This window comes from Gasterosteus aculeatus, chromosome 18 (assembly GCF_964276395.1).
Source record: "Gasterosteus aculeatus chromosome 18, fGasAcu3.hap1.1, whole genome shotgun sequence".
NCBI lineage: Eukaryota > Metazoa > Chordata > Actinopteri > Perciformes > Gasterosteidae > Gasterosteus > Gasterosteus aculeatus.
Window position 1 is genome coordinate 14,283,527 of NC_135706.1, and position 26,630 is coordinate 14,310,156.

Consider the following 26,630-nt stretch of genomic DNA (forward strand, 5'->3'; position numbering starts at 1 on the left):
GAATGAGTTATCGGGTCGAGTGGAGCGCGTCACCGCTGACGCGGCACACTCGGAGAAGCCCGAGAACCTCGGCCTGTAATTACACTGAGCCGATTGAGCCGCTGGTCAGAAAAGACTCACAACAAGGTGGGGGTGTGGAGGGGGGGAGGAAAAAGGAAGGCTGGATGTGAGGTCAGTGTCAGAGCTCCCAGCCTGAGACGTCCTCCCCGCTAAATCAGTTCCAGTCATCTTTGGAAAAGCGGCTTCGATGAAAGGAAACGTCACCACGAGTTTGTTGGGGAAAAAAACCCCCTGATGTCCTTGAAGATAAATGGCTATTGTGTGATTATGCGACCTTTCACCCCTATTTTCCGCACATTGCTGGGAGAGGAGGGGGGGGGGGGGGGGGGGGGGGTCACGGGAAGCATCAGGAACATGGTTGTGGTCTCGGGATGCCGATTAAGTCGCCTGCTCGGAATACGCCGCGGCTCCGGAGGCGGATCATTTCTATGAGAGCGGATCGTCTCTTTTGCGGCGCCACGGATCACTCTGATGCGCTCGAGTGTCCTCCAAAGACTGAAACGTGTCCCCGGGACATTTACAGACGAGAAGAAGCTCTTGACACCAGTAAAAAGTCTTCCTCCACACCAGGTGAAGGAGAAGGAGGAGAACATCTTCGGCTCTGATTCCGAGCAAAGCAAAGCGGCTTTCACCAATAAAGAACCATAAAACGATGACAAAGGTGGACGAGGTTAAAAGCTGTAGACACTAAACCCGCGGTGCCCCGGGAAGGATTCTTTTTCACTAGTGATCACCCTGTGAGCCTGATGATTGGATAATGCTCATGATGGGCCCTGAGGGCCTGCTTCCGTCTCTCTTATGTCTATAAAACTCTTGGCTCAAACGTAGCGCACACGAGATCCCATTAGAACCTGATTGTATGTGCTCTGTGAAAGCGTTGCCTCATGTGTGTGTGTGTGTGTGTGTGTAGCAGTAAAGGGGGCCGGCTCTGAGACTTTGGTTAACCTGCACTATAATTTGGAGGCCCAGTGAAGCCTCTCACTGTTTGTTTACCAGAGAGACCAACTCTACTGTTTCTGCTGCATCTGCAGGGTCCTGCAGGAAAAGGGTGTGTGTGTGTGTGTTTCTGTCTGGCCTAGTGCGCATCATGTGTGTAAGTGTAATGCAGGACTATGTGAAAGTGACACTTTGCAGAATGTGTATTCGTCCGTCGTAAAGAACCGTTTGGATAACACGTTTCCCTAAAGTAACTTTTTTTAAGAAACCAGTGCTTCCAATTAAAGCCAACGATCTGTGCCCCCCCCCCCCTCCTTCCTCTTTCTCCTCTTGCAGTGAATCAAGGCACATGTGACACACGTACACCGCCCTGTCTTTCCTGCAACGGCAGCTTTGTCATGAATAAGAAAACAAAAAGAGTTCAAATTCACAAAGAAAACAACCCTCACATTAAAAGGAGTTTGTCAGCAAAAAAATCCTGCTGTTTCTGTTTGTGCAGAGAGCAATTCCCCAGAGACCAAACTGTGCGCTTTCCGTCCCAAAAGGGCTCTGTCTTTGTCTTCTGTTCTCACCGTCTCCTGAGCGGAAATAAGAAAGAAAACAATGCAACTCAAAAGGCCGGCGCTCCGAGCCGAGTCATTTAGCTGCAGCTTTAAATTGTCTTGCTCTGCGTGAGCTGTTTTCTGTCACTTACACACACACACACACACACACACACACACACACACACACAGCACAATTTTTTGCAGCATCCTAAAAATTCCATCACGAGAGAGGAAGAAAGAAAGAGGAGGAACTTTCAAAATATCGCTCTAATAAAATATTCCCACTCTGGAAACCTCTTTTGCTCATAGAAGGAAAACGCCTTTTTCTCGTCTCCGTTCAAAAACAGAGAGACAGAGAGAGAGAGAGAGAGAGAGAGAGAGAGACCTATTTCCTTTGGGGAAAGAGAGAAAACCGAATGAGCAGCGCAACAGTTTGAGGAAGGGAAACTTCTCACTGTGAGCGGGCGGCGACTGGGCTTCACCCCCCCACTGGGAGCTCTTCTCTAGTGGGATCAGACAGGCGGCGCGTGTGCGCGCTTTGATTCCACCGAGCGGTGCCATCACAGCTCCGAGATCAGCACTAAACACGCCAGCTACAAGATGCCCGCCTGTCACAGCGGGAGCTTAACCTCAGGTTTACCTGAGGGGGGGGGTCTGTAGTTTTGTAACAGTGCTGTACAAGCAGGAACTGTTTGAAACTTTGTCACAGTAAAAAGTCATGCAGACTTATGAAGATAGCAACATTTTATTTAACTCTATTTGGGCCTTGGTCGGGAGATGAACACCAAGACAGCAATAAACACTTGTAATGTCACGACTACACTGCAGTGTGTCTGGATCCATCCAGGTGGAAGTGGTTCCGATATCGATATCGAAGACGTTTTCATTCGATTCTCTGGAGGCCACTTCACAAATGAGGGCCAGCATGTGCAGCTCCCCGCTTCTCCCCGGAGACTTTCAGCTACACGCACTATTCAAAGTTCAAAGACGCACACCTGCACGCGCTCCCCGGCTGCCCTTTGTGTCTCTGGGGCGTATTTCATTTCAGTGTGCGTGTGTGCCACAGGTGGCGCCGTGCCGGTGACTCTGCTCTGATTATTGCGGTGACCGAAGCATCGCCGCCCCGTCATAATTTTGCCCTCCCCGAAAGCGTGGGTGGGAGGGGGAAGGATGGAGGGCGGACACGAGGGGGGGGGGGGGGGGGGAAGGAGAGGAGAGGAAGAGGAGGGCGGATGCTGGTAAATGGCCGCCCCCGCGGTGCCATATGGGAGGTGGCTTTGAAAGCGGCGGTCTTGAGTTGCTCTCGCCGGTGCAAACCGATCCGTCCCCTTTGTGTGGCGTCTCGGCTCACTTACTCTTCTGCCGTCCCGCTCACTTTTCGCTAAAATCATCCGTCACTCTCACAAACCCGGCGGCCGTCGCCTCCGCGCACTCACAGTTGTCCGCCCATGAAAGGGCTCGCGTGGGCGTCGCCCGAGTCGAGGGGGGGTGGGGGAGACTCAGATTTTCAGGTGTAGGCGGTGGCGGGGGAGCGGGGGGATTCTGTGTGGGCAGGTAATCTGAGCAAATTAGGAGATGGGGCCTGTGTGTAATTTGTGACACCCCCCCACCCGCCGCGGCACGTCCACCTATTGTTCCCTCCTCCGCACAAACCTTTCTCCCCCCCCCCTCCATCCGCCACCCCCCACCCAATGGACCCATCTGTGCCTCCTGTTCAACAACCAACAGTGCAGTGTGTGGAATGCACACGCACACACACACGGTGCACATGGGACGGGGGCGGCTCGGGAGGGGGGGGGATTGGTTCCAGGTGCCAGTTTGAGTGAGAGCATTAATCAAGCCGACAGATCTACGTGTCAGACACACACACACACACACACACACATTCAGGCTCTCTTTACCGCTCTGCTCGCACACTATTAACTACACACGGACACACTGAATACATATGCAAGCTTTTCTGCTCGAGCAGAGGTGAAGATGATGCGACGAAGATGATGTGACGAAGACGAGGCGATGAAGTGGGTGTGTTGTGACAAGGCGTACTAACCCCCCCTGCCCCCTCCCTCAGACAGCCCCACTGATCTGCTGCCAAGCCATTGATCACGGCCGGAGCTCTCTGCAGATCTTTGATGCTCCTTTGCTCATCCCCTTTCACCTTCGCCCCCAAAGCTGAGCCCCCCCCCCATCTCCCAGCCCCCCCCCCATCTCCCAGCCCCCCCTCCCCCCACCTCTGTACAATTCGCAGCCGTGCGCGCTGACTGCCACGAACAATCTTTGCAAGGGCTCACAGTGGACGACGGCGTGATGTCATCGCAATGGATGAAGGTCTGCAGCATCTCGTTAAGTGCATTGAAAAGCCTCACCGGCCAACGCAGTGGCATCAAAACCAGTCGGTAATTATGGGGCGCGTACGAAAAACCAGAGCGTTTGCCTCCCGTAGAAATGAGTTTGTGGCACTTATCCAACAGAAACACGCAGCGGTGTGGCGCGCGGCTCGAATAAACAAAGCAGAGGTATGAAATGTTTGCATTGATTTGTGTTTAGAAAAAAAAAGAAGGTTTCAGCAATCACGGTGTTTAAGAAAGTTCGAGGTTGCGCTGGGAAAATTGTTTGTCTATTTTGAAGACAGTGAGCCTCATCACGACAGCTACTGAATTTGTGGATTAAAGAAAAAACAACGAGTCCATAACAGAACAAGTTCTGGATCAGACAACAATGATAGAACGATTAAAAAAAGGTTCCTGCCAATCAGCTTCATTGAAAATGTACCTTTATTAATCCCCATTTTAAGGATGAAGAATCACCTCTGTGATCAAAAACTACACCGAAAACCAAGAGAAGGGGACGGAGGGGACGGGGGGGACGGGGACACATTTCAGGCCATTCCAGTCACGGACCCGATGAGAGCGGCACTGGTTCCCGTGCCGCTCTCATCGGGTCCGTATTAAGGGCTCCAGAGACCATCTGATTAAAGACTGATCACATTCACAGGCTCACTAATAACACACACACACACACACACACACACACCCTGCCGGGGACTGAATAACATGTTTGCCCGCGAGGTACAATTAAGCGACGCTAAATAGAGTTCCTTTGAGCGGACTCTTCTCTGCACAGTAGCAGCCAGTGAAGCGCTCGCACTTTTTCCCTCTGGCTTTTTCAAATTACCTATTGATGAGGGGGCTCCTCGTCTCTCCGTGGCCGGGGGAGGAGGAGGAGGGGGGGGGGAGGTGGGATGTCTGGTTCACTTTTAAGATGTCTCCAAGAAGCAGGCCTGTGGTTAGATCTAAGGCAACACTTATGCAACAGAAGCTGCCTTTCTCAGATACATATACGGTTTCTCCTGCAAATTATCTCAGATTTTCTTTTGGGGAAAGTTTTCCGCCCGGAGTCTTCAGATATTTACCCGCTTTGCTTTTGATCGTGTTGATTTGGGTGCGTCTGTGTAAGCAACCCCCCCCCCCCCCCCCCCTCCCCTCACTATGGCTGCACGACTTTACTAAACGATAATTGCTCCCATGACTTAATCGTCTATATGTAATTAAGTTTGTAATAGAGAAAAGAGGCACTTAAATGTTCCCCAGAGAGGCGCGGTGGGTGAGTGGGTGCCACACATGTTGAACATTATTCTGCCCTCCTCATCTGATCTGCCAGTCTGAGCAGTTATAAAAAAAATGTATTTGAGGCAATTAAATGGAAAAAAAAACGCTTGATGTAAACGCCAAGAGAGATTTTAATGAGCCCCCTTCTCTCAATTTGGAGTATTTTGTTGCTCCCTCAAGTCGGCTCAATTCATCACTGGGAATGTTCACTCTGGGCTAAATTAAAAATCTCCTGACGGGATGAAGTAATGCGGCTTTCTAACCGACAAAACATATTTTGTAACTTTTTTTTCCCCCCTGTGAAACTCACCGACGGCAAACGAAATGATTCGTGAGAAACCCGACGGATTTGTGACGAGTAAACAATTCATTCTCACGCTGAAGATAAATGATCAATAATAATAATGATGATGAATAAATATCAATATTACAGTACAAGCGAGGACATTTTCTATTAAATTCCCCCTTATTTCAGTTCATTAATGTATAATCAAAGAGGTTTTTTTTTAAATAAACCAAAACCCAAATGTTCATCCCTGGTACACTACATTTATTCATTCAAAATAAATCGGAAATACAACAGAAAGCGCAGGTGGTCTAGTAAAATCACACTCCTCTGTCCGGAGGGGGGGGGTTCTGTGGTTGCACCGACAGTTTTACTGCCCAGATGTTCATAAACAGGGGCGACATCACTGAGCTGCAGCACAACATCACTCAGCGCCGGCTTTTCACCAGAGAATTGATCGGCGATTGGCTTTTTCCTCTGCAGCGCCTCCACCTGAACATCTGCACACATCTGCTCCTCTGTCCCTCCGCCGCAGCAGCATGCTTTTAATTTCCTCCCGCGCCTCTTTCTCTCTCGCTGCTCCGCGACCCCAGAGACACGGCGAGGGGTCAGGGGCTAACGTGGTAATGGGCGGTGGTGATTGGTGGGAGACGCTCGCTCTCTCCCGGCTCTCAGGGCGAATTAGGAGCCACGCGGCTTCTGTGCGGGAGCCGGAGCCCACAACAGCTGGGCCCGACTTCTCAAGAAACATCTTTTAAACATTTGATTTGGACAGAGGAGCGGCGGCGATGGACAGGAGCGGAGAAAGGGGGGGGAGGGTGTATATCACTCGTCTATTCCTTCTGGAATTTCCTACAGAAATGTTTAAATTTTGAAAATGTAAATCTGGCAAATCCCAAAAGATCATTTATTTTGAATTAAATTAGATTGTGTGGAGAATTTGTCACAATAAAACAGCAAAACCCAAAACAGGCCGAAAGGATTTAAAACCCTAAAGTGTGACTCTGCTTCTGTGTTCTGACCTCAGATCCACTTTGGCAACAATAAATTAGAGTTGAACATGAAGAACTATTATTGTAATCCTGGAAAAGAAGTCGAGTCAAGAATTTATTAACACAAATATATATTTGATCCTTAACAGGAATGTGCTACAATTAAGAGTTAATTCGTTGTTTTCGGTTAAAACTATTTATTCCAACACTGAGATGACAAATTCATATGCGGGACGTGGAGTGACTTTCTGTCCAAAGCGGATCCCTTACAGTCGTGAAGCTGCAGGAATCCACTCTGATTAATTAAGTACGGCAGCGTGACACGACAACTCCAGGAAGCGGTTACGGGCCTTTTTCTGGGGTAAATTAATCGGCGGCTTCTTCCTCGCGCGCGGCGGAGACAACCCCGAAATCCCCACATCTTGTTTCAATGCTCGACTGTAAACCCTCCTCTGTTTACGTTTGTCAGAAACATCAGCCGGGCTTTTGGGTTTTCTGGCTCCGCAGTGGCATCGCCGTGTAAATCTACGGGCACGTTGCACAAACACGTCATCTTCCTCCTCCGGAAATATTTACAAACATCACGTCGAGGAAACGCCGGAATCCGTGAGCGCAGAGACGGGTTGTTGCTTCTCACCAGAAAAGCCTCGATCACGGTCGGGTCTTTGTCCCGCCACGCCGACCCGGACACCTCGACAGCAGGGTCCTCGATGACCTCGGCTGATTCCCTCCGTCAGACCCACGAGCGTCATCCCCATCACCTCCCGAACCCTTCCATTGCTTTAATCCGGACCCCCGACAGCTGACCCGGCGAGCGAAGCGGTACTCACCCCAGAAGAAGTTCTGCTGACATGGCGTCACGGTGCTGAAGAGGCTGTTGGATGCCATGGCTGCCTCTGGCTGCAGCGAGCCCCGCTTCGGTTCCTCTGCGGTTTCCGTGACCCTTGACACGTCCTAAACCGAGAGCACGCAGCGTGTCACCGAGGAAAAAAAAAACAACCATCCGAAAGACATGCTTTTACGTATCAACTATTTGGATGACCACAAGTAACAACCAGGTCTGGTTTTATAGAGCGAAAAAAAAAGAAAAAAGTGAAAAAAAAAGAGGCCAATATCGCCTCTGCGGAAAGATCAGATGGTGTCGGACTTGCTTGCTTGGCGAGTGTGGTTGGAAACGTACTTACTCGCTTAGCGCCGTCCCTGTGACTGGTCCTGGCCCGCGACGATTAACCATTTACACTCCGGGTCGCCCTCAAACACCGACCCCGAGCCGCACTCTGTGGTTCTGTGGTTGTTGGGGAGGCGAGCGGAGGCTCACACAAGCCGGCAGGCACCAGCTTTAAAACTCGTCTCTTTCCTGCCCTCCACGCGCCGTCACTGGAGAGCCCGGGTCACATGGCCCGCCGACGTCATCACGCCGGAGCAGTCGGGTGGGACAGCCTACCGTTGTGGCTTTCTTCCCTCTCCTCCTCCTCCTCCTCCTCCCCCACACCGTTTTTTTTCCTTTTCTCTCCTCCCTGGCTCTCCTCCTTCTGGCTTACGCGTGGGTTCGGCGGCGCTTGCAGGCTCTCTGGGGGATCGGGGTCTGACGCTCCGGGGTGGGGTGGGGGGGGGGCAGGAGGGCTGGGGGGGGGGCTGGGCTTGTTGAACCGCCCGTGCCTCCACAGCATATGGATAACAGCGCTCTCTGCTTTACTCCTTCATACCCCCCACGCCCCCCTTTTCTCCCCCCCCCCCTCCTCCCACCTTCTCTCTGACTCTGCTGCTCCGTCCCTCAACTCCTCCAGCGGGCTGCTGGTGCTGCTCCCGTCTGCCTGTGAGCAGGGAGAGCTGAGCTCGGTAAGATTTGAGGGAGTGTGAGAGAGGAGCGGTGTGTGTGTGTGTGTGTGTGTCCGTCAGACAGAATGGGGAAAGAAAGACAGACAGGCTGTGTGTGTGTGTGTGTGTGTGTTATTTACGGTGTGTGAGCGCTGCTTCTCCTCCGCAGGCTGAATTCGGAGGCTTTCCCTCTCCCGTTCCATGACAGCGTCATGTTGTTGTGTCGGGTGTGCGTGTAGCAGCTTTGTGCGCGTGCACGCATGCAGGTCTACACTGATCTTTAATTGGCATGGAAGCGACAGACAAAAGGAGGCCGTAGATTGTCGTGGATCGTGACCACCTGCCTCGACCGCGAAAGAGATTCTCAAGTCTCTCAAACACTAGGAAACACACACTGTCACACACACACACGCGCACACACGCACACACCTGCAAGAACGGCCTGCATGCAGCAATTGAACACTCAGCAGTGAATCATCGCACACCTTACACAACCTCGCACAACCTCGCACAACCTGGCGCGTTGCTCGTGAACCCAGAGGAGCGGAGTGAGGAAAGAGGCCGGGGGTCCGGTCGGGTTTGAGAGCGTGACTCAGCAGAAGGGCCGACGGTGGGAACTGACTCTCATCATTAAACCCGTCGCTGTTGTTTAAGTACGAGCCCGTGATTTAAAAAAATGCGCTTCAGGTTATTTGAACAATTTTTAACGATTGAATCGACATCTGAGACCTGTTTTAAAACCAAAAAGGAGGATAGATAGACACAGGTAGGTGTTACGATATGTCATACCAATGCATTTCATATATAGATATATAAAAAGTATTTGTCTGTATGTTTACAATTAAAAAGCAAGTTGGCAACATCGAGATATAAACAAAATAATCTGTGAACATGATGCACATTTTACTGAGGTCAATAAACAAATTGGTCACTTTAACCAGTGTTTGCACACTGAAGACTAATAAAAAGAAATAAAAACCATCTGCCTGAGCAATTCAATAAATAATGTGTTCAAATACTGAAACTAAACACGTTTCATTATTTAGCAATGGGGCCCTTATTTATTTTGAATTTTAATGACCTCAATATAGTTTTCAAAAAAAGAAAAAGCAGTGAATAAAAAAACATCGAGTACAAACAATCCGTACAAATTTAACAGCTCTTCTTTGCGGCCCACCTTATTTTTGTGCAGTGGGACATTTTCCTTGGCTTGCTGCTTTGTAAATATTTGCTGTCTAAAACAAGAACGCGACTCGAGAGCATGTTGCAGAATCCTCAGGGCAACGCCCACTGAGACGCACACACACACACACACACACACACACACACACACACACACACACACACACACACACACACACACACACACACCTCCCAGATTCCATCGATCATGTCAACCATGCAGCTTACCTTGATGATTACATCGTGTGTTTTGCAGCCATGACGGCGAGGATCCTGCCGCCAAGCGATGCTTTCCACCGACGCGGTGACGGCCGTCAGCTGCAGTCGGCGGACTGTCGGGTTTTTCTTGCCAGATTTTCCTAAAGAAAATCACAACAAAGCGAGTTGAGAAGAGAGTAACGAGTCGACTCAACTCACCTGATCTCATCCCCAAAACATCCAGGGGAAGGTTTGTTTTTCGGGACAGTTTTGCAAACAAGCTGCCTGGCAAAGATCGAGCATTCATTGCATTTCTTCTGCCCTGATTGGAGGGATTTTAGCATTTACATCATGAGAGCAGCAGAGTGCTTTGATGTGTTTAACACATCGCATCGTTCCACGCAATAGCTAACACAAGTAACTCTCACGTGAGGGGGGTGCTGGCAGTTTCGCTGTACAGACAACTTTTGTAATATATGTCCTACTCGAAAAAAAAACAGGCTTTAATGTGACGGTAATAATGTTAAGGGCTGGAATATGATGTGGAATATAATATTTCATTCATTACTGGTTCTCCACTGGTGGCCGTGTGCTACACTTGCTGTGTGTGTGTGTGTGTGTGTGTGTGTGTAGCCTGGTCGCCAAGGTCTGCCCCGAGGACTGTGGTCGAAGGCCCACCCTGCCAGACACTTTCTCCCTGCTACCACTCAGGACCACACACCTTCCAGTGGACTCGTGTTGTTATCACAAGCTCTCACAGAAACATAATAGAGGTATCATGTGTTGGAACACGCTTTTAAATTACACATGCCATTAAGACGGCGGGAGGAAATTCAGCGCCGCCGCTCTCCTCGCTTTGTCGCCGCCGCCGGACCTTCGCTGCGGACTCTCTTCACGGGAAATTGTTTCTTGCAACAGAATATTTCTGGGAAGAAATAACAATGATACCCAAGATGAGTTCAAATGCACCGCTGACTGAGGCCGCCTGTGTCCGCGACGTAATTAGCCCGGCGCAGACGCGCCGCACGCGGACGCATCGCAGTATTAGACCCGCGAAGGGCTTATTAATAGCCCCTTTGGCCCGGGCTGTGTGCTCTCTCTCTCTCTCTCTCTCTGGCGGCGCATCAGAACGGCCCCGGCGGCGGCCAACAGGCAGGTCCAGTGATTCACTGCAACAGGCGACATCTGTAAAACGCCAGAGGCAGTTTGCACTGCGGCCCGAGCCCGAATTAACGTGCTTTCGTTGGAAACGCACACCACTCTGCAATCAGCTCGGCGCGAGCGGAAATACATCTCTGCGCGGCGACCCGGGCCCGAGGGTGCGTGTGTGTGTGCGTGTGTGTGTGGGTCGCCCTCGACGCGGCCCAAAGGCTCGCGGAGGTGCAGAAACTCGATCCACGGCGCCGCCGCCGAGGCCGCCAGGAGGATGTTGATGTTCCGTGTGAATCGTTTGGCGAGCTACGGTTATGCTACATACTTAATGAAAAGTAGATATTTTTCTTTGGGAGTCCAGCGGTGGCATCTACATCTTCCACGGACTTCAGGCCCCTTCTTGTGGTGTCTGGACAGATGTTTTTGGAGTCGCAGCTTTGAGGGAAAATAAAGTCGGCCTTTAAGTAATAAGGGGAAATGTTTAATATCGAATGGCGCTCACAACCTAAACACATTAAAAATAGCTCTCGGAGTTGTGATTACATATAAATTGCATTAAAAAAAGAGAAGGGACGGGGAGATCATCGGTGGAGGCTGCGGCTGACCATTCCTCATCTCGATCACAGGCCCGGTCCAGGATAAACAGCGCCTGCCTACGCTGCTGTTCAAACAGCCCGCTGAGGCCCGAGCGATGATTTCTAAATGTTCCCCGACAACTCGCTGCAATTTGTGTGCTAAGTAGACGAGGCCGGACACATTTGATATGTATATATATATATATATATATATCCGTCTCTGACCGGACTCCCGGTGCTCCTCCACCTCTGAGAAAAAGCTACGCGCTCCTCCGGTTTAAGGCGAGGACCGAAGTCTCCGACGGCGTCACCCTGAGGTCGGCGACCCCGTCATGGCGCGGTCAGCCGTCGGCTGAAGTCGAGGTCTGAACTGCCGAGTCAGCGTTCTAATTGCACGCTGCGGGGGGGGGGGTCACATGACGGCCACCGGGTCGCAAGATGCCGTCACTCCGCCAAATGTCAACAACAGAAAATGAGTGTTCGGTGCGTGCTTCCAGCGTGGGGGGGCGTGACTCAAATGTAGAGGTCACGGCAGCCGATCGCGACCTGAATGAGCTTATACAGAAGCCGCCCATTATGCTCCTCAGAAACTCCAGTTTACTCGGCGCGGAGAACAAAGTGGGCCTGATGGAGAAAGAGCCATTATGAGGAGGAGTTCGGCACCGTGTCACCGACAATGGGGCAAACAAAAGGCTCTGTTGTCTCCTCCAGGCGCTGGGCTATTTTCTTTTTGTTGTTTTTTTTTCTTTCCTGTGGGGCTTTTGTGATGGATAATTGCCCTCCTCGCATGATTTCATAATGCCGTGGCTCGTCTTTCAGTGCCTGTGTAACACAATAACAAGATAAAGAAAAGAGAGGGGATCTAAATTTGACATTGTTTAGAAGTGGCCGCTTTTCTTGGTTGTGGTGTATAATTTTGGAAAGATGTATGCGCGGGACGCAGACTTGAACCAGTCAAAACACGGCCTGCAGCTCCCGCAGTTCACCGCCTCTAGAACCCAACTGCACCACAGTTTACGGCTCTACATCTTATTGCTGCCCGAATATCAGGTTCCAATCAGATGGGAATACTCTGCTGAGTCAGCCCAGGTTTATACTGTAAGAAAAACCAGGAGGTTAACAAAGTGTGTGCTGTAGCAACGTACGACCGTATTACATCGGACATTCGTATCTGTATTTGCATCATTAATAATCACAATAAAGCTGTTTTGTGCGAGGACTTACAAGCTGGTATCACCTGCTCCTCTTCTTTCCTGCTGAACGCCGCAGTCTGCAGAGCGTAAATGAGTGCACATCAAGGCCGGGGTTCAACCGTCTGCACGTGCACAGAAGAGCGCCCGAGGCGTTGTCTCTCAGATGCTGCGTACGGTATGCGACCTTCCTTTTTTTTCCCCCCTGAGTCAGCGGAGATCAATCTGCGACGCTGCGACTGAGGAATGTATTTACTCCTCGCGGAGAAGAAAAACAAGAAAAACACTTAACTCCAAGCGGTGGTTAATAATCGGCTGATCCCACGGCGCGTGGAGGCGGAGCAACGCGCCGGCTACAGTGCGGCGGGGCGCTCGTAAACACTTTGATTAAGAGAATCTGCATTCCGGTACGTGTGCCGTCGAAACACGCTCGCAGATTAAATGCGCTTGTAAAACATTAGAGGCTCGCTGTGCGTCTGGGAGCAGTTGCAGTGCTTTAAAGTTTAAGATGCATACCTGAAATATACATTTTAATAAATCATGTGTTTTTTTTTATACCAGTGTCTTCTTTATTGCCAAATTCAGATCATCTTCTTCAGTAGAGAAGTAGTACTAGTAAAAGTACCGTACTTGAGATTTAGGTAAAGTAAAACAGAGAAGTGAAAAGAAGAAGTAAGCAGAAAGAGAAGAAAGAAGGCCTGTGTGAGAGGGTTATTATTCTTTATCATGATGAATGATAGTGAAGCATCAATGGGGACGATGAGGGGCGGATCTGCTGGATGTTTCTTTTTATTGTTTTTTATGTACATGTATTCCTATTAAAATGGAAGGTATTAATACACCCAAGTAGTAAACGGTTTCAGTAAAGGTCAATTCTGAAAAGGTTTACAAAATAAAATTTTCCTCAACATTAAATTAAATTGACGGAATCTTTGTGAAGAAGCGCGATGTCTTTTTAAAGTGCTAAACTTAAAGTCAATGCAACGCGTATTTCATGTATAACTTTGTGGTTAATAGTGTAACAGGTGTACTTGAGAATTACAATGACTCCTTTTCTTACTCTCAAAACATTCCAGCAGGCTGCAGGATGAAATGCTGGAATCTGAGGCATGATGCTAATTTGAGGACAGAATAAATCTATAAATCTGACTTAGTCTCTCGCCCCGGGGATACACAGCCATGATAATTACAGGTTGACTTTACAGACATCCCTCATCTGTGCTGCTAATAGCATAACCAGCAGGCTGCTACGTGCTTACTCAATGTCTAGCAGCCGGGGTGAGCGGAGGTAAGCTGTAACAATGATACCATTTCATGCACAAATCGGGGGGTTCTTTTGACTGCCGTTCATAAAGAATTAAGAGTTTGTCTGACCGCCACCCGGCGAATGTCCAGTCTGTGATTCTGCCATCGGCCTGGCGGAAAAAAAATCTCAGAACGCTTTGCTTTTGGCCCGTCGGGAAGCGAACAAACGCACTTTGTTAAAGCGGCAGCGCTGCTATCCGAGGAGCATCTAACGCGGAGCGGCTCGGAGGACACTGCCGCAGCTGCTTCTGCTTAAATGCTTGTTTTGCTGTGTCCTTTCGACTCGGTGCCACAGGCTCGAGTACGCAGAGTTCATGTGGACACCAAAAAAAACAACATGTGGTGCCTGCAAGACTCCCCGCGGGGGTCGGCTCCGGGACTCCCCGGCCCGGGAGACAGTGGATCGGATCGCTGGTGGAGGCCATGAAAGCAACACTCGAGAGACGTCAAGTAGACGGTTGATCACACATGGGGATCTTTATTGGGTTAGAGTTCTGGGAAACAAAAGCAAAATTGTAGGCCTGCTCAGATTTAATCTGGAAAAATCTGCTTTTCCTGTATTTTCTATTCTATTCCTCCACAGAGTTATTTTCCAGTGTGGATGAGATGCACGCTGGCGACCGCTCGGGCAGGTGAGCTTCCCCGTCCAAACCAATGGAAACACCTGACGAATGTTAGCTTAGACGTGCTAACATCCTCCTGGACCTTCTCCGCCTTCTGCATTCGGAGGAGTTCATCGGAGGCGGTCGTATTGTTTTTGCACGGTCAGACTTTTTTTTTTCCCGGGTATTTTTTTGCCGCCCCCCGTGTTTGCGCACCTGGCGGAATTGCGAAAGTTTGTCTTGGGTCATGTGTGTTTATCCGCCCCCGGAGGCCCCCGAGGTGACCCCGAAGCGCCACGGACAGCGAGTGCCAGCACTTGCGTGTGGCGATTTCCAAAGTGGCCGCGCGTTTGGAGACGGGCCACACTCGCTGGGCTGCCTCTCAGCGATCTGGCCCCGCTCTGGCTGCAGGGAGGGGGGGGGAAGCTGTAGGTCGGGGGACTTGTTGGCAGGGCCGTGCAATGTTTTCAGAAGCACAGACCTCTGGCAGCATCGCTCAATATGATGGAGAAAAATGCCTGCTGCTAATGAAAGCCAGCAGTGTCTCCGCATTTGGACCGGAGCCCCGAAAGGCATTATGTAACTGAGATAGCGTAAACATTTCAAAATTGTCTCTCAACAAATTATCAGTGTTTATTTTTGCAACATTATATCTGATATTTTTGAAAGGGTTTGTAATTGAAAGGAACTGCTCTTGACTCGGGACTCTTTTGCTGAGCCGGCAATTATTTTTCTAATTCATTATCGAGCGGTCGGGCAGATTTCATTTGGACAAGTAGCAGACTCAGTCTTCGGGGATGTAGGGAGCTCATTTGTAAGGGCCTAATTTGTGTCCCTTGAATCAAAATACAAAAATCCACCTTGTGGCTTAAGGTCAACGTTGGGTATTTTTTTGGGGGGGTTTGTGTTATTTTGAAAATGCCGCCTTATCAGAGATGTGCTGCCTCTGCGTATGATAATCAGCGGCTGCTGAATGCTCCTCTTTCACCGGTGTTTTGATTGGCCCGAGCTCAGCCCCTCACCTACAGTCTATTAGTCAAATATTTATCTTGTTCAGAAATCCTTGGCTATATAGAGATGGGAATAGGGCAAGATGATTTAATGGGGCACACCGGAGGGCCCTCTCAGATGCCAAAGTTTTGCAATTTCGGTGGTCTTCTGTCAGGGATCGGACACCTGAAGGGCCGTTTAGGAGACCACGAGTCGCCGTGATTCAAGACCCACCGAAGGGGACATGAAAGTGTGCAGAAGATGGAAGGGCTGGATGGCAATTACAGCTCATCAAGGCCAATTTCAAAGGGTTGCTGAATTGTTGAGAGTTTTGCATTTGACAGATTTACAGTTTTTCCCCTCGGTGTCTTTCTCAAAGCTTCATTTTTTATGTCCGTGCAGACATCATCACTGCACTATAAACTGGAGCTTGTCTTCACTGGCGGCTCGGTTTAGATTAATCAAAAACGTTCATGTTAAACGCCGAGGCATTCCGGCCCGTCTAACTTCCATATTTGCTGCAGTGTTTACTGAGCCGAGCGCGACCATTTGATGGCGCTGAAATAACAGAGACGAGACGTTGAGGACTAAATCTGTCTCGGTCTTTATTTAGATTTCTAAATCCTCTCTTTGAATTTTCGACTGTAGACAAGCGAAGAAAAATGTGATTTTCCAGGATTTTTAATGAACCAACTTTTGCTCAAAATAGATCTTAGGAACATTTTGCCCGTCGGCCCCTTTTCCCTCTGGAAGATTCCTCGGCCTATTTGAGAACTGAAGACGTTTCTGACTTCACACATCGCACTTCATAAATCACCGTTAATGTCAACCGTCATAAAGGTAGAATAACATTTGATGGCGTGGAGGGTGTTTGGTGTTGTTCTTTGGATAGGCAGCCGCAGGCGGACTGAAGTTACTCCATGAGGGGAATCCATCAATACATCCCACGTCTGCTTTTTCACTCTCAGACGCTGTAACACTTCATCACCGCACAACTCCTGCTTTAGGAGCATTCACAGCACTTGTAAATTCCTTCGCGAAGAACGAGTCGTTCGTTTGCTAATAATGATAAACTTGTCTGTCGAAATTCACTGCGGGAAAACAGTTTGAACAGAAATCTTCTTCTTTTTTTTTTTAACACAAATTGACGTGACTTGTCAGCACAAGATGTTAAAACACCGTGTTGAGATGACCAATAGCAATTATTACTTTATCTGGTACACTTCATGGAGTCCACTACAAGAAGCTTCTCTCCACACCTCAGACTTCCTCCCTCAATCACCACTTTCAGAACTGCTCTTTAAAGTCACCTCCTTAAATCTGAAATGGACGTTTGGTTTCTTACTGTTATAATGTCGATATCTTTGTATGTCACTGCAGCTTTATTATCGCTGTTATTATTGAGACGTGGAATTCAAATGTGAAAATCAACCCGGTGCAGCTCTTCTTTTAACAAACTGTTCCTCCCTCCCCACGTCGAGGCTGGTGTTTTGGTCAGCATCGAGATAATCCTGTGAGAACCTTCCGGAAGGTTTGGTAGCACGCAAGAACCTGGGTGGCCGCGGCGCATATGACATCTGACATTTGGCGCTGCTCTCGTTGGTAACAGTCATTACGTCAGCGTTCCCCATCGGTGGTTTCTTGTTTTAATGGGCAGGATTATGTGGAAGGCCGGGACGTTTATATTGAATCTGTTGCACCTAATTAGAGCGGCGCGGTGAATGAGAGGCTTTATTCGCAGGGAACAAACCGCCCGGGGGGGCGCCTCGCAAACATCTTTTCCCTGTGACGCCGCCGCAGCGCCGTTCCCGTCGTTTCAGGTGCGCCGTTTCCTCAGCAAACCTCGGTACGATCTAACGTCAGGCGCAGAGGGAAATCAGCAGGTCGCGGTTCGATTCTGTAGAGGAAACCTCGGGAGGTTTCAGGGCATCAAGGCGTTAACGTTTAGCCGTGAGCGCTGAAAAGCAAACAGGGGATCCACCCGAGTACCAGCGTGTGCCCCCCCCCCCCCCCCCCTCCGGCTGCAAGCGCTTTATCTGAGCTTCACTGATGCGTCGCCGTGCTCTCGGTTCGGAGGGCCGAGTGTCTCTGCTGCTTGTTACACAGAAAACAAATAAAACCTGAACTGCTGCTGCGTGAAAGCCATCGGACGGTTAGCCTCCGCGCTAACAGGCCCTCAGAGATCCCGCCCCCTCACTTCCTCAGCCAGAGGGACGGAGAGACAGACGTGTCACAGATGCTGTGTGAGTGTGTGTGTGTGTGTGTGTGTGTAATATAACTCCATGAATGTGCCTGTGTGATATACAAGTGACTCATCCTTTTCTAATAAATGCCCTTCATTCTATCTCCAATTTATTGACGTGGCAGCTGTGAGATAAAATATCAGCGATCATGAGACACGATGACTCTCCACCTACAGGAGACATGGGCGGCTCTCAGGGTCGCTGCCAAGCGGAGGGGGGGGGGGGGGGGGCGGCGAGGGGGTTGGTGGGGTTTCCCCGCGGAATAATATGATATGACTTAATCCCACTCGTATTCCCTGAGCAGCGAAGGCCCTCGTAGGCTTTCCACTCGGCGGTGGTGACCGGGCTCTCCGCTGATGAAAGCAAGCAGAGGGCCCATTAAATCTCACGACTCATCGGCTCATCTGAGTAATCTGGAGGAGGCACAGAGCCGGGTGGGGTGTGGTGGAGGGAATGAGGGGGTGGGGGTTAGGAACAACCGACACTTACTGCCTCAACGGCAGCAGCAGGCTGGACTGGGAGACGCGTCCCTGATCGTGTGTCCATTGGGGCCCTGAAATGTCATCTTCACCAGGAGGTCACGCTTTTCCTCCTGAACTGAAGGACGTCCCGTCCCATGTGGGGTTCACTAAAACCGGCGCAGAGCCTCGGCCGCGGCTCCCCCCCTCCCCTACCTCTGCCCTGCTCTCCGCTCGTCCTTCGGATAGTGATTGTGATGGAGAGGTTAATCCGGCCACCATGTGGTTGCCATCGGCGGCAGATCTCCCCGTAATGGTGGATGGACGGCGTTGGCTAATCACGATCTTTGATCCTCTGATTCCGCGACCCCCCCCCCCCGCGCGCGCCCTGTTGGGAGGCCCCGCCGCTCTGGAAGTCATTTAGGGCTTATTACTTAAGCCTCGGCGTATCCCCATTGTCTTTGCAGAGCATTGGAGACGACTGGAGGCCGTGCTTCTGTGCAGTCGCCTCGGTGCCTTCTCGCCCGCTCTTTCCACGCCAGCCAACTTCTGATGAGGGCTTTATTTTGATGTTGTTGAGGCAGTACGCCCCCCCCCCCTTCGTGCGAACTTTAAGCCTTTTGGGGCGACGTCCTAAAATGGCCTCCAGATTTACTGGTGAGTCTTTTTTCTTTTCTTTTTCACCACCCGCGCCAAAGCAAGAACATTACTCAGCCGCAATTACGGGGGCAGTTGACAGGGTCGCCGCTCGCCCGCGACCTGCGCACCTCCACGCGCCGAGGTGTGCGCTGATTGAGTAATGCGCTGCTTTTGAAAGCGCACAATTACACCTTACGGACTGGGGTTTTGTGACGGTGTCATCTCGGCGGTGCTGAAACGGCACACGGGCCGGGCTCAGGATCGTCACCGACACCTCAGCGGTAATTAGGGTGAGGCTTAGGGGGGAGGGCATCAGTCACGTCCCCGCTCCGGTGACTCATGACCCCCCCCCTTTAGTGGAGCGAGCACACACACACACACACACACACACACACACCTCAGTACCGCCTGCGCACACGTGGAACCAGTCAGCGGACACCGAGCCCGCCTGGTCTTGGGTAAAACGTGGAGGCTTTGAATGGACGATCTGTTCGCGGGAGAGAAGACCGGCGGGCCATCGCGTTGCCAGATCTGGAACACATTGAGCCTGCTCCCGCTGTTGGACGGAACCGTGGACCCGTTTGACGCACAACAGACGATTCGCCGACACTCCGGCGAGGCCGCAGGTTCAGACGAAGATGCGGACGAGCGCTGCGACTGCGCCCGATGTCGTCGCTTCTGTTTCGCGCACAACTCTAAAGTCGATATTTACATTGTGACCCCCCCCCCCCCAGTCTTATTCTTTGTGTGACAAAGGCCAACCAGTGCCGGCACAAACACTGAGCCCCAGCAACGTGAAACGGGTGTGCGTGCGTGTGTGGGGGGGGGAGTGTTTGACTCAGCCAGCGTGTGTCAGCTTCTCCATTCCAGCCCGCTTTGAGGCACACCTTTGTGTGTTTGCTGTGAAGTAAATGGATATTTCGCTCAAGGATACCTCCCAGCAGAGTTTGTGTGTTCACCAGCAGCTCTCAGAGCGTGGTTGGAAGACAGACGGGGCTGCAGACAGATCTCTGGTTTAGCTCCGGGTTTAACTCCCCCCCCCCCCTCTGCTCTCGGGCCAAAACTATGCACTTGAGAGTTTCAAGTGTAACAAAGTGAGTTTAAAAAAAAAAAAAACTACGGCATGAATGGATGAGGTTCGCCGTATTCCTCCTGCTGGGTGGTAACCCGATGGACGCATTAACATTAATTCAATGTTCTCCTCCCATCCCGTCTTTTCAGAGAGCGGCTTCATTGTAGAGGGGACATTCCTGTTTTTTACAACTTGAGAGCGGGAAAAAACTGGGGAGGAAAACATTTGAAAACGGTTCCCCGGGAGGTTTTCATGTTTTCTTATATTATCGAGCGGAAGCTGCTTTTTGTTTGTGCACATCGTGTGTTAAGGAAGGCCCGGGTGTTTATTGGCCCAGGGAGCGCGTCGGGGCGGCTTGGTGAGGGGGCGGCGTGTTTTGGTCCCACATTAGGGCGAAGGACACTTAACTGCTACCTGATGTTAGCGGGAGTATTTCTTTAGGCGTGCCTCACAAAGTATGCACAATAATTTGGCCATTCACTGCGGTCTTGAGTTGGTGCACTGCTGCTGTTATATTGGTTTAGAATGTACCATTCTATTTCGGAGCGGGCCCACTCGTGGGTTGTGGCCCACTCGTCACTTTTACAACAATGCCAGGCAATCGGGCCGAGAAAAAAAAAAAAAAACGCCCGACGAAGCTGCCTTTTTGACGTAGGACATTTTTGAGGCGATTGTGTCAACATTTCTGCGCTGCAACATCCTTTATAAAGAAATGTGACGGATGGAGCAGATGTCAAATTTCACCACAGGGTTTTCCAAAACTCTACCCAACAAATTGCCCGGTTGGGATTTCCAAGTTGTGTAGTTCTATCCCTAAAAAGCAAGTAGAGATTGATACAATTATGATGAGGAAAATTACCTTTTTTTTCCCCCTCCCGCTGCTGATTGCAAATGAACCTCAATTTGTTACAGATCTGAGGAATGTGTCGGTCTGGAGAACAATCCTGGTCCTGTGGCCGTCCGTCCCATTCATCTGTGTGAACGCAGCTTGTAATTACAGAGCCGGCAGTTGTGTTTAAACGGCAATACAGTTTGCAGTTTTTCACATAAACTGTCAGGAGCTCGAATGTGAAACGAAGCAAAATAAGCAATATTTCTACGCAGAGTCCCTGCCAATGGCCCGAACAAAATAACAACTCCCCATCCAGGCCAACTGCTGTGGCTGCACTGTTTATTTTACTGGACAGAGTTCATCGACAGAATTTCAGAATTAACTGACAGACTTAAAAATATTTATTGAAAGGGCACCGTGGCAAAAACGAACGTCAGAAGAAGAAAAAAGGGAGGAAAAAAAAAAGAAAAACAAAAAGCATCCATCATCAAAGTGGGGGGAGTATACGAGCGGGGTGAAGCTGTCATTTTATTTCCACTCGCGCTGGATTAAATAAAGAGCGAGTTGCAAAAAAAAAAAAAAAAAAGCAGAAGAAAGAAAATCCCCTGTGCTCTGACCACTTGTCAAACTGTAATTATGACTCCGAGCAGTTATTAATGAAGAACATATATATTAACCCATCACTTATCCTGCTGACCAGAGTCTAATTAGTGTGAAACACAGAGAGGTCGGCGTCGGAGTTATTAGCTGCCATAAGGTGGCCGTGCCTGTATAATACTGAACAGTTGGAGCCGTGCATGAATATTGATCCATCATGCACGTCGGTAATAGTAGCTGCAGTAGTTGCACCCGTGGTATAGTTAAGCTTCAGACCTCAAAAGCATTTCATATGTGAGCTGGCTTTGATTTGGAGCCTTGAAATGGGGGAATAATGGGAGGCAGACGAGCCACACAAAGGCCCCCGTGCCTCTCCGAGGGGTCTGGCTGCCTGGCTGTCTCAGGGCCCTGGGCTGAGGTTGAGTCTGAGGCTATACGAGGGGTTGGGGTTTCACGGAATGACGGAGCTGCCACGGGGGTTAGTAATGAAAGGCCTGGATGGATGAGGAGAGTCAGAGGCGTGTCATCCTCTCCTGCAGCCTGACCCTCACCTCGGAGATTAGTTCATCGCGGAGGAGCACCGAGGGGGGGGGGGGGGGGGGGGGCGAGCGGAGGAGGGTCGAGCGTGTGTGGGAGCGCCGTGGGGATGGGACGGCGGGGCGGGGGCCGGGTGGGCCGGGGTGACTCGGGGGTTGTGGCGCTCCCCAAAAATAGATCCCTCCACTGTTGGAGTGAAAAGGATGAAAGGGTTTTCTTTTCGAGTCAACTTAAGCAAAGCAAATCTCGAATTTGATGCCAGATTAAAGTTGGGTGAATGCAGGAAAGAGGAAAAAAAAAAGAGGGAAACATGGAATTTTCCACTCCTTCTGCAGCAAACTGGCATCACCGGGAACTCGCTGTTTCACCTCCAGCACGCCCGGGTAGCCAAACGGGAGCCCCAATAAAGAAATAAAAGAATATCTAAGCTGTAGCTTGAGAGGGATGACGCTGCCTAATACAGCTGCTATGAAGTTAAAACGTCAACTATGGCGGATTTATTTAAAGTGGAGGGGAAGTGTTTAATACGGGGCACATGGTTTCAATAGATAGCTCAAGTTGGAAGCCACAAACTGCCGAGAGATGTAAAACGGACTGTGCAGGATCTGGTCAGTGATAAGTACATGACGCGAGAGCGACACACATCCACCGCCCTTCTCAAACTGACTATTCTTTTTTAATTTCAGTCCAGCAGTGCTCTATTTGTCACTTGGGATTCAACGATTCTGACGTGTGCACAGTGCTCTTGTGTGTTTTGCGCGTAAAGTCACATTTTCACCGCTTTGATAAAAGCAGCTCCCTGTAGGCTGCATCTGTCCCGGTTGTATCTACAGAGACAGACAGGTGCAAACAAACACACGCCGCAATGAGCCCCGGGGCCTCTACTGTACACAAGCAGGGACGTCCAAATATACCGAGTCCCACACCAAATCTACTTATACACTTTGTTCACTGTCTCGCACTCACACCCGGTGCCTCCGCTGCCAGAAAAATAAACAGTATCAGTGGAGAGCGGGACGAGAGTCCGAAATAGTGTCTGGCACCGGAAAGCGAGTCCCTTTGAAACCGTGGAGTTTTGAGCATTTAATACATTTAATTAAAAGAGGTGATCAATATATTTACAATACATTTCACCCGCTTTGAATTAAGTCTAGGACACAAAAATAATGTTTTTTTGTAATATACGAGTCAAATTGGTTTATTTTAACATATTGCACATAAAACATAACCATCAGCTTTTACGTGATGCAGCTCAGACGGGAGAAAGAGTTCCACATCTCCTCTGGACTCCACGTACAAAGTCCGTTTAAAGATGACCTTCTGTGACACTTCCGCTCTCACCATCTTTAATTATTAAAGTTTCCATGGTTTCACGTGTCGGCAGCAAGGGAATCCGCCCGCTCCGCCCGCTCCGCCCGCTCCGCCCTCAGGCCTTTAACTGGCTGCAGCTACCCGATCCGTCCGGATCACAACTAAAAAACTCAAATTGAACATTTAGACGGTGTGGAGCCCACGAGGGGTCTCATCACTGACAAACATCAAGTCAAGTCTCCGTATTCTTCACAAAAGCAAATTTCATGGCTCATTTCTGTTCACCAAATTAAGAGCGTTTTGGAACCTTAATTTCCCCAGCAAACGCTGACAGAGCACACGCGGCCCTTTCAGCGACACTCTGCTTCACGTTTACACAACTTACACACGTTCACACCTGGTAGCTGCAAAAACACCCGAATCCACGGCGCGGCGGCCGCAGAGCGACCGGGCGAGGCTTCGGTCCAGAGCGTATTATTCTGATCGCAAATCAGCTGGTGCGACCTCTGAAATGACCGATCCGCTCTTTCGGCACTTTGTTTCTGGTCTCCTGATGGATGTTTTTTCTTTCTGCTTGTTTACGGGCGCGTGTGTGTGTGTGAGGGAATAATCTGGGAGAGGGGGGGGGGGGGGGGGGGTGAGATGAAACGCTGACGCGGAGTTTCCTCGCGGCCCTGTGAGTTCGGAGGCGTTGTTGAGACTACAGAGGAGCGCTCGCTCTCCTCGTCTCTGCTCCGGAGGAACCGACTGATCGCCGGCCAGTCTGCTCGCTTTCACAAGACAGTTGTCTCTGTAGTTTCCCGATACGGACCGAAGCCCTTTGTGACTAAACAAATGGAATAAATTACCCGACTGGAGTGAATTATAGATTTTCCCCCTAGAAGTCGCTGGCATTTATTGTATTACAAATGCCTTTATGTTGGGAACCGAAATTAAATGGGGAAGTCGTAAAAGCGCACTCCCAGACTTATGGCAACGCGTGCATTATTCTGTTACACAGAAAGGCTCCTCTGGAGGGGTCGAGCATTCACTCCTCTGCATGTTTCTAGCGTTTTGAAGACCCGGGTTATGAGTCCGACCCGGTGACCCCGCAGACGCGCTTTGCCTTCTGCCGGAGACGACGTTTCCTACAGCGTCCAAAGCCTTTGGGCTCGGCTGCTACATCTGCTCTGCATATTAAGTCTCACCCCGCGCCCACACACGCACACACACACACACACACATAGAGAACACACAGAGACGCACACATATAAACGAGAGTAATTAAGGAAGTGAAAGAATATCATTTTTATGACAAGCTTATGGAGGAGGTTAGGAATCTTCGTTTAAAACAAGCAGATCTATAAAAGCTTTGACCAGCTTGGAGAGTTAATAGCTGTATTGTGCTGTGAATAAACAAGCCAAAGGCAGAACAACACAAATAGAATTGACATGAATGGATATCAATGGAAATGGCCTGACAGGTGAAGTTAAGATTTAGTGTTTTACTAACTATTGGCAAGTGATCAATGGAGGGATTATATATGTTAAGTACTCTTTAGTTGATACCTTTGTTGCCCAGAACAAAGCAAGCTGATGTTTATGCATTTCTACCAGCATTTATGTACGACGACTTTTCATCAAACGTCACTTGGTTGCTAGGCAGCAGGATACATGTACACGGGACATGATGACGTCAAATGATGTCCAAAGGCCTGGGGGAGAGGAGGGTGTCTGACGGTCACAGGACTTTCCCTCAGGACGCTGTTTGAGTCAAACAGAAATCCGGGCCTCTCTGGTTTACGCCAAATTAATGTTCCCATAAAGTGTGGAGTCACCTTTTATAAGTAAAAGTGTGCAGTCTCTCCCTGCAGTAAATTCATTGGGACACACAAATAGCCCCCAAAAAAGAAAAAAAAAGAAAGCACAGGGTTATTTATGTCAGCATCTCCTCACAATGCAGTTGGTTTAAACTTTCCTTTGCACTTTTCAGAGGTCATAAAGCTCGACATGGGTCACGTGCAGGGTTTGGTCACCAGATGGCTACTGTTTTCCTTGAGATGGAGCGATGGAGTGATGGAGCGATGGAGCGCTGTTTGCCAGCGCCATGGTTAGTTAAAGAGTCTCTGACTACCTGCATACGAATAAATCAGCCAAGTTCCTGCCACATGCTTTTGTTATCTGTTATTCTTGGTGGTTTTTATATGAAAAGCCATAACTCACTCAACGAGGGCTCCTGCCGGTCCTCCCCTTCCCACAACACTGCACTTTGGTCAAGGAAAAATCTGCAAACTGCGAGACAGATTTCTTCAGGGGAATAAGAGTAAAAAACCCTCCTGAACATGAGTAATTGACTTCAAGCTTAAATGTACAAAATCAGCGTCTCTTTGTCTCTTTCTCTCTCTTCCTGCTAATCTCTCTCCCCCTTGTTCAACGATCTCTGCTCCGTTACACCGCGTTCCCACCGAGCCACGTTATTTCCATATTTACGTCGGCTGCAGCCGAGCTTTGTTCTCCTCGTTCGCAGGCCGATCCGGTTATGGCTCGTTCCTGTAAATACTTTGAAGTGCTCCGGGATTAGAAGATTGCGGACCCAATAAAAGAATAAACAAACAGCTCTACATTTATAAGTACATTTATAAGGCCCCTCTAAACACACACAGAAATCATTTGGTAACAGTAGATGGAAGTTTACTCCGTAATTGTCGGTAATTGGGGCTGCTGTTCATGGGTTCTGACAGTGGGATTCTGGGTGAATTTGAAATGTTTTTCTGTCGCACACAGATCGGCCTTTGGATCCCGGGTTTGTTCTCCGTGGCACACAGATCGGCCTTTGGACCCCGGGTTTGTTCTCCGTGGCACACAGGGCGGCCTTTGGACCCCGGGTTTGTTCTCCGTGCCACACAGATCAGCCTTTGGACCCCGGGTTTGTTCTCCGTGGCACACAGATCAGCCTTCGGACCCCGGGTTTGTTCTCCGTGGCACACAGGGCGGCCTTTGGACCCCGGGTTTGTTCTCCGTGCCACACAGGGCGGCCTTTGGACCCCGGGTTTGTTCTCCGTGGCACACAGATCAGCCTTTGGACCCCGGGTTTGTTCTCCGTGGCACACAGATCGGCCTTTGGACCCCGGGTTTGTTCTCCGTGGCACACAGATCAGCCTTTGGACCCCGGGTTTGTTCTCCGTGGCACACAGATCGGCCTTTGGACCCCGGGTTTGTTCTCCGTGGCACACAGATCGGCCTTCGGACCCCGGGTTTGTTCTCCGTGGCAATGCAATGCCATTGCAATGGCGGTTTGTTCTCCGTGGCACACAGATCGGCCTTTGGATCCCGGGTTTGTTCTCCGTGGCACACAGATCGGCCTTTGGACCCCGGGTTTGTTCTCCGTGGCACACAGATCAGCCTTTGGACCCCGGGTTTGTTCTCCGTGGCACACAGATCAGCTTTTGGACCCCGGGTTTGTTCTCTGTGGCACACAGATCAGCCTTTGGACCCCGGGTTTGTTCTCTGTGGCACACAGATC

The 26,630-nt window shown here is 50.0% G+C and overlaps 1 protein-coding gene across 3 annotated transcripts in view; it reads right to left on the reverse strand.

The window, feature by feature from the left end:
• Positions 1-8,138, reverse strand: part of runx2b (RUNX family transcription factor 2b) — a 32,571-nt gene extending 24,433 nt beyond the window's left edge. Inside the window, exons 1-2 of one of the 3 annotated variants that reach the window (XM_040161196.2) lie at positions 7,612-8,138; positions 7,258-7,381 (exon numbers count right to left, since the gene is read on the reverse strand). In XM_040161196.2, the coding sequence (XP_040017130.2) occupies positions 7,258-7,315 (58 nt within the window). In that variant the 5' untranslated portion in view covers positions 7,316-7,381; positions 7,612-8,138. Of the gene's footprint in view, positions 1-7,257; positions 7,382-7,607 lie in introns of all 3 variants that reach the window. The other 2 variants (XM_040161197.2, XM_040161198.2) reach the window with 2 other exon arrangements.
• Positions 8,139-26,630: the final 18,492 nt, after the last annotated feature.